This window comes from Rhinoraja longicauda, chromosome 42 (assembly GCF_053455715.1).
Source record: "Rhinoraja longicauda isolate Sanriku21f chromosome 42, sRhiLon1.1, whole genome shotgun sequence".
In the NCBI taxonomy this organism is placed as follows: domain Eukaryota; kingdom Metazoa; phylum Chordata; class Chondrichthyes; order Rajiformes; family Arhynchobatidae; genus Rhinoraja; species Rhinoraja longicauda.
In genome coordinates, this window is record NC_135994.1 from 6,065,438 (window position 1) to 6,073,541 (window position 8,104).

Consider the following 8,104-nt stretch of genomic DNA (forward strand, 5'->3'; position numbering starts at 1 on the left):
TGCCATAGTGAGGCCCACCGCAAATTGGAGGAACAGCACCTCATATTTCGCTTGGGCAGCTTGCAGCCCAGCGGTATGAACATTGACTTGTCCAACTTTAGATAGTTCCTCTGTCCCTCTCTTTCCCCTCCCCCTTCCCAGTTCTCCCTCTGTCTTCCTGCCTCCACCTATATCCTTCCTTTGTCCCGCCCCCTCCCCTGACATCAGTCTGAAGAGGGGTCTCGACCCGAAACGTCACCCATTCCTTCTCTCCCGAGACGCTGCCTGACCCGCTGAGTTACTCCAGAAGTTTGTGATACCCATGGACGATACGCCATACCTTTGTTGAAAGTGTCGGTACTCTTTCTCCCTCCTTTGCTTCACCTCTTGGCGTTCGGCCGCATTAAAGGCCGTCTCCAGCTCAGTCACGCTGTCCCAGTTCAGAAGGCCCCTTAGTGACATCTCTTCCTTTTCACATTTGCAATCCTTTTTGGTGAGCTGCCTAGAGAACGGAAGATGAACTCAGCGTTTAAAACAAGTAGGCCCGAGGATGGACACTAAATGCTGGAGCAACTCAGCGGGACAGGCAGCGTCTCTGGAGAGAAGGAACGGGTGACGTTTCGGGTCGAGACCCTTCTTGAAACATCATCCATTCCTTCTCTCCAGAGATGCTGCCTGTCCCGCTGAGTTACCTCAGCACTTTGTGTCTGTCTTCGGTTTAAACCAGCATCTGCAGTTCCTTCTGACACAATAGACAATAAACAATAGACAGCAGGTGCAGGAGAAGGCCATTCGGCCCTTCGAGCACTACAGGTAGACCCCTGTGTTCTTAGATATTGGTATTTTTCATTGATGCACTGGATAGGCCTGGATAGAGTGGATGTGGAGAGGATGTTTCCACAAGTGGGAGAGTCTAGGACCAGAGGGCACAGCCTCAGAATTAAAGGATGTTCCTTTAGGAAGGAGATGAGGAGGAATTTCTTCAGTCCGAGGGTGGTGAATCTGTGGGATTCATTGCCACAGACTGTCAATGGAGGCTGTCAATGGATATTTCTAACGATATTTTCTGCTAAACTAAACTCTAAACTAACATATCAACAAGATCAACAGTTCATTTCATAGGTTCATAAGTGATAGGAGCAGAATTAGGCCATTCGGCCCATTCAATCGTGGCTGATCTATCTCTCCCTCCCAACCCCATTCTCCTGCCTTCTCCCCATAACCCCTGACACCCGCACTGATCAAGAATCTATCCATCTCTGCCTTAAAAATATCCAATGACTTGGCCTCCACAGCCGCCTGTGGCAATGAATTCCACAGATTCACCACCCTCTGACTAAAGAAACTCCTCCTTACCTCCTTTCTAAAGATATGACCCTTTTATTCTGAGGCTATGCCCTCTGGTCCTAGACTCTCCCACTAGTGGGAACATGTTCGAGGCCCTCCCAAGAGGCAAGAATTGTCTCCCCAACAAACCCTCTTGGGCGACACAGTTTAATTTTTCTTCTTCAGCATGCAATACAAACCTTGTCGAGTTCATCTGTCAGCACTCTAATCCTTTTACGCCCAATATAGCTCGAAATCATTGCTGCCAAAGGCCACATGCTGTATAGTATCTGAAGACAGACACAAAAAGCTGGAGTCACTCAGCGGGCCAGGCAGCATCTCTGGAGAGAAGGAACGGGCGAAGTTTCGGGTCGAGACCCTTCTTCAGATCTGTACGTCTGTAGCATCGTAGGCAGGATTTGCACGTGCTTGATAAAACGTTTTAAAACACGACGACTAGACTGGGCAAATCATTGAGAATTCAGCAATGGTACAATAGATGACTGAAGCAAAATGCTGGGTAATTAAAGCTCGCATCTGAAGCTTGCAAAGAGTGTTATTGTGAATGGGGAGGGGTGGCTGCACAGGGACAGACAGCTCATACTCCAAAGCTGTCATTGTTCAAGGGGTTACACAGGCTGCAATTTGTCAGATGTGTTCTGGGAAGTTTCGCCCGCCAATATGAAGAGGGTACAACATGGGAGAGGGTAACGCTCGATCTATTCTTAGGAAACTGGAAAGGGCAAGGGACTGAAATGTCAGAGAGCGAACCTGTGAGGCCCAGCGACAACTGTCGGCAACTATTAGCTTTTAAATAGCAGGGCGCAAAGTGTTCGGTTCAGTGCAGTTTAGAGATACAGCGCGGAAACAGGCCCTTCGGCCCACCGGCGATCCCCGCACACTAAACACTATCCTACACACACTCGGGACAATTCCTTGGGGCGGCGCGGTGGCGCAGCGGTAGAGTTGCTGCCTCACAGCGAATGTCGTGCCGGAGACTCGGGTTCGATCCTGACTGCGGGCGCCGTCTGTACGGAGTTTGTACGTTCTCCCCGTGACCTGCGTGGGTTTTCTCCGAGATCTTCGGTTTCCTCCCACGCTCCAAAGACGTACAGGCATGTAGGTTAATTGGCTGGGCAAATGCAAAAAAGAATTGTCCCGCGTGTGTATAGGATAGTGTTAATGTGCGGGGATCGCTGGGCGGTGCGGGCCCGGTGGGCCGAAGGGCCTGTTTCCGCGCTGTGTCTCTAAATCTGAATCTAAATCCAAAAAGTCACATTTATACCAAGCCAATTAGCCTACACACCTGTACGTCTTTGGAGTGTGGGAGGAAACCGAAGATCTCGGAGAAAACCCACGCGGGTCACGGGGAGAACGTACAAACTCCGCACAGACAGCGCCCGTGGTCGGGATTGAACCTGGGTCTCCGGCGCTGCCAAGGCAGCGACTCTACCGCTGTGCCACCGACACCGATGGAGTAACTCAGCGGGTCAGGCAGCATCTCTAGTCTGAACTGAAGATAGACACAAAAAGCTGGAGCAACTAAGCAAGTCAGGCAATGTCTCTAGTCTGAACTGCCGAGTTACTCCAGCAGTTTGTGCCCTTTGGTGTAAACCAGGGCAGGTCCACTGGTTAAAATCCTGAATTGGGGCAAGGCCGATTTTGATGGTATTTTGATTTTGTAGGAAGGAAATGCAGATGCTGGTTTAAACCAAAGATAGACACAAGATGCTGGAGTAACTCAGCGGGTCAGGCAGCATCTCTGGAGAGAAGGAATGGGTGACGTTTTGGGTCAAGACCCTTCTTCAGACTCTGTAAAAGGGCCTCGACCCAAAGCGTCACCGATTCCTTCTCCCCAGAGATGCTGTCTGACCCGTTGAGTTACTCCAACGTTTTGTGTCCATCTTCTGGAGTAGGTTGTTTGCAGGGAAAGGAACAACCGGAAAGTGGGATGCTTTTAAAAGTGCGATGACAAGATTTCAGGGCATGTATGTTCCTTGTTAGAGTGAAGAGCAAAGCAGGGGGGGAGGAAGAAAGCTTGGATGACAAGAGAAAATTGATGACGTTTCGGATTGAGACCTTTCTTCAGACTGAAGAAGGGTCTCGACCCAAAACATTGCCAATTCCTTTTCTCCAGAGATGCTGCCTGACCCGCTGAGTTACTCCAGCATTTTGGGTCAATCTGAAGAATGGCTAATGGAGATTTATGCAGATAAATGCGAGATGTTGCATTTTGGAAAGTTAAACCCCGGCAGGACCTACACAGTGAATGCCATGGCCCCACGGAGTGTTGTAGAGCACAGGATCTAGGAGCGCAGGTACACTGTTCCTTGAAAATGGCGTCACAGGTAGACAGGGAGTGTTGTAGAGCAGAGGGATCTAGGAGCGCAGGTACACAGTTCCTTGAAAATGGCGTCACAGGTAGACAGGGAGTGTTGTAGAGCAGAGGGATCTAGGAGCACAGGTACACTGTTCCTTGAAAATGGCATCACAGGTAGACGGGGAGTGTTGTAGAGCAGAGGGATCTAGGAGCGCAGGTACACAGTCCCCCTGAAAGTGGCGTCACAGACAGTTAGGGTGGACGAGAAGGCTTTCGGCACATTGGCCTTCATCAGTCAGGGTATTGAGTACAGAAGTCGGATGTTATATTTCAGTTGTACAAGACGTTGGTGAGGCCGCATATGGAGTATTGTGTTCAGATTTAGTCACCCTGTGGTAGCTTCAAGAGAGTGTCTAGCTTCAAGTTTCTGGGCACTCACATTTCGGAGGACCTAACATAGTCCAATAACACTGCTGCGCTGATCAAGAAGGCACAGCAACGACTGTTCTACCTAAGAACACTGAAAAAGTCTGGTCTACCCCAACAGCTGCTGACGACCTTCTACCGCTGCACCATAGCGAGCATCCTAACGCATGGCATCCCTGTGTGGTACCTCAGCTGCACGGAGGCAGAGAGGAAAGCTCTTCAGCGGGTCGTCCATAGAGCTCAGAGGACCATCGGAACACAGCTACCAGACTTGGAGGGCATCTACAACACACGATGCCCCAGAAAAGCCACCAGCATCCACAAAGACTCTTCACACCCCTGCAACAGTCTGTTCGAACTCCTTCCATCGTGCAGACGATACAAGGTCTTCTACGTCCGCACCTCCAGACTCAGGAACAGCTTCATCCCCAGGGCCATAGCTGCTATGAACCGGTCCTGCTGAGCCGGATGGTCACATCTCACATTGAACCGGCACAGATCTACTTGCACTTTATTCTGTCTTAAAACTGTTACAATTTGTTTCGTTGGGTTGTTGTTGTTTAAATTAATTAAATTATTGCATCGTATGGGAGGCGCATTCCCAATCTCGTTGTACAATGACAATAAAGATATATTGTATTGTATTGTATTGTGTTAATCTGGAAAGAGTGCAGGGAAGATTTACGAGGATGTTGCCAGGACTCGAGGGGCCTGAGCTGCAGGGTGAGGTTGGGCAGGCTGGGACTCTATTCCTTGTAGCGCAGGAGGATGAGGGGTGATCTTACAGAGGTGTATCAGATCATGAGAGGAATAGGTAGACTAAATACACAGAGTCCTTTACCCAGAGTCGGGGGGTCATGAAACAGAGGACATAGGATTTAGGTGAGAGGGGAAAGTGGGAATAGGAATTGGAGGGACAATTTTTTTCACACAGAGGTTTAATGTGTGTATGGAACGAGCTGCCAGAGGAGGTAGTTGGGGCAAGGACTATCGGCATGGACAAGTTGGGCTGAAGGGCCTGTTTCCGTGCTGTGTGACTCTGTGACTCGATAGTCAGATGACCCTCACAGGATCATGAGTCAGTGCCTGAGTTTTATTATTAGCAGCTTGTGAAAGTATTAATATACAGGAGTCATCTATACACTAAAACTCTTGTTTGTTTGTTTGTTTGTTTGTTTGTTTGTTCCTGAAGTGCAGCCAAAACGGTACACGGTAGCGCGCCAATTCTAGGCCCACCTCACTCAACGCCGTCCCTTTGGACTTGTCCTGCCCCCTCCCCTGACATCAGTCTGAAGAAGGGTCTCGACCCAGAACGTCACCCACTCCTTCTCTCCCGAGATGCTGCCTGTCCCGCTGAGTTACTCCAGCATTTTGTGCCTACCTTCGATTCAAACCAGCATCTGCAGCATTTTTTCCTAAACTAAACTATACTCAAGTCAAGTCAAGTTTATTTGTCACCTACATATATATACAAGATGTGCAGTGAAATGAAAGTGGCAACACCTGCGGATTGTGCTAAACTACAAAACACAATAGAAAAATGTTTTTAAAAAGGACACAACACAAAAAAAAAATGAATACAGTAAATTAAATGAGTCCCTGGTGATATGAGAGTTAACAGTCCTGATGGCCTGTGGGAAGAAACTCCGTCTCATCCTCTCCGTTTTCACAGCGTGACAGCGGAGGCGTTTGCCTGACCGTAACAGCTGGAACAGTCCGTTGCTGGGGTGGTAGGGGTCCCCCATAATGTTGCTGGCTCTGGATCTGCACCTCCTGATGTATAGGTCCTGCAGGGGGGTGAGTGTAGTTCCCATGGTGCGTTCAGCCGAACGCACTACTCTCTGCAGGGCCTTCCTGTCCTGGGCAGAGCTGTTCCCAAACCAGACTGTGATGTTTCCGGACAAGATGTTTTCTACAGCCCCAGAGTAGAAGCACTGAAGGATCCTCAGAGACACTGAATTTCCTCAGCTGTCTGAGGTGGTAAAGGCGCTGCCTTGCCTTACCCACCAGTGCGGCAATGTGTGTTGTCCATGTCAGATCCTCTGTGCTGTGGACTCACAGGTGTTTACTGTACTATTTACCAGAAACGGTTTACATTTGGTACGTTGCGGAGAAGAAACTCACCTGACCACGAGCTCTTTCCACCTGTACATTGTTCCTTTGGGCACAGGTTTCCACAATTCATAGTCGTTTTGGCCGTATGGAATACTGTCCATTCGGTAGTGGATGTCCACGGCGGTCCCATACTGCCAGATGTTCCCGGCAAGTTCACACAACACGCCAATGACAACAGCCACCATCAGCAAGGTGCAGACAATCCTCTTCAGTGGACGCATTCTGGGAACGTGAGGAGGACAATGACCGCCTTTCGCCCAAGAACATCGCACGCGGTTAAAGCAGCAATAAACTCGCAATTCAATGGTGGCGCAGCGGGTGGAGTCGCCAGAGACCCGGGTTCTATCCCGACCATGGGTGCTGTCTGCACGGAGTTTGCACGTTCTCCCCGTGACCTGCGTGGGTTTCCTCCGGGTGCTCCGGTTCCCCCCCCCCCCCCACTCCAAAGACGTAGAGGTTTGTACTTACATTGGCTTCGGTAAAATTGTAAATCGCCCCTAGTGTGTGCAGGATAGCGTCTTAGTGTGCGGGTGTGATCGATGGTCGGCGCGGACTCGGTGGGCCGAAGGGCCTGTTTCCGTGCTGTATCTCTAAAGTCTTGAGTCTAAAGAGGGAGCGTAACACAAGGAATAACATCAGTGATAGGAGCAGAATTAGGCCATTCGGCCCATCAAGTCTACTCCGCCGTTCAAACATGGCTGATCGATCTCCCCCTCCCAACCTCATTCTCCTGCCTTCTCCCCCGCAACCCCTGGCGTTCTTTGAGCAAAGGCGGAGAGGAGTAAACTAACGGTTGATGCTGGTGTATGCAAGGCTGGAGAGAGGGTGCTCAATTTGTCCTGGTGATGACCGGAAAGGTCGATGTGGGAACACAAGAGATGGTACTCTGAGCTGAGGAAGGAAGGTAAGCCTGGGAAAGGTGAGAACAAAGCTAGAAAGAAACCGATTAGACTCAAGAGGGTTTCTTTATCAATTCATGGTCCCATCATTTTATGTGTGAGAAGCAAAGATACTAGAGGAGCAAGATAGACCACTCGGCCCTGACAACCGTAGTACGTCACGGCGGCCATTTTAGTCGGCAGAAACTTGCAGAAACATTTAAAAAGAAAAATAACAAAAATCTGTGAGTTGATAGATGAGATCTATTCTGCATTTTAATGGTATCATCCCACATACTGTTCCCCCAAAACACTGATTACACTGCGAGAGGCAGAGCGAACGGCAGGTTTTGCCTACTAAAATGGCGGACGTTACGCTCCTTTGCGTACAATACTTCGATGGAGTGGTCCATCTTGCTCCTCTAGTATCTTTGGTGGGAAGGACCTGCAGATGCTGGTTTACACCGAAGATAGACACAGAATGCTGGAGTAACTCAGCGGGACAGGCAGCATCTCTGGAGAGAAGGAACAGGTGACGTTTCGGGTCGAGACCCTTCTTCAGGCCGAGAGTCAGGTGAGAGGGAAACGAGAGGTACGAACAGGTACAAAGAGAATAAATCAGATCCGGCACCGATGACCCAGGATGGAGCCCACAATGGTCCGTTGTTGGCTGTGGAAGAGGTGATAACGAGGGGACATATTCCCTCTCTCTCCGCCCCTCCCCTACCCGAGTCGGCCTGCTAGTTCCATGGTTCCCATCCATATATCCCTCCCACAAAACGCTGCAGTAACTCAGCGGGTCAGGCAGCATCTGTGGAGAACATGGATAGGTGACGTTTCACAGAGTGCTGGAGTAACTCAGCGGGTCAGGCAGCATCTGTGGAGAACATGGATAGGTGACGTTTCACAGAGTGCTGGAGTAACTCAGCGGGTCAGGCAGCATCTGTGGAGAACATGGATAGGTGACGTTTCACAGAGTGCTGGAGTAACTCAGCGGGTCAGGCAGCATCTGTGGAGAACATGGATAGGTGACGTTTCACAGAGTGCTGGAGTAACTCAG

General features: G+C 49.9%; 1 protein-coding gene across 4 annotated transcripts in view; it reads right to left on the reverse strand.

Moving 5' to 3' along the window:
• The window catches only part of LOC144611992 (beta-1,4 N-acetylgalactosaminyltransferase 1-like), a 54,273-nt gene that overhangs the window by 35,864 nt on the left and 10,305 nt on the right, over nucleotides 1-8,104 (reverse strand). For 3 of the 4 annotated variants that reach the window (XM_078431388.1, XM_078431389.1, XM_078431387.1), the window contains exons 2-4: nucleotides 6,635-6,770; nucleotides 6,176-6,388; nucleotides 320-481 (exon numbers count right to left, since the gene is read on the reverse strand). In XM_078431388.1, coding sequence (XP_078287514.1) covers nucleotides 320-481; nucleotides 6,176-6,387 — 374 coding nt within the window. In that variant the 5' untranslated portion in view covers nucleotide 6,388; nucleotides 6,635-6,770. Of the gene's footprint in view, nucleotides 1-319; nucleotides 482-1,505; nucleotides 1,701-6,175; nucleotides 6,389-6,634; nucleotides 6,771-8,104 lie in introns of those variants that run through there. The other variant, XM_078431390.1, reaches the window with a different exon arrangement.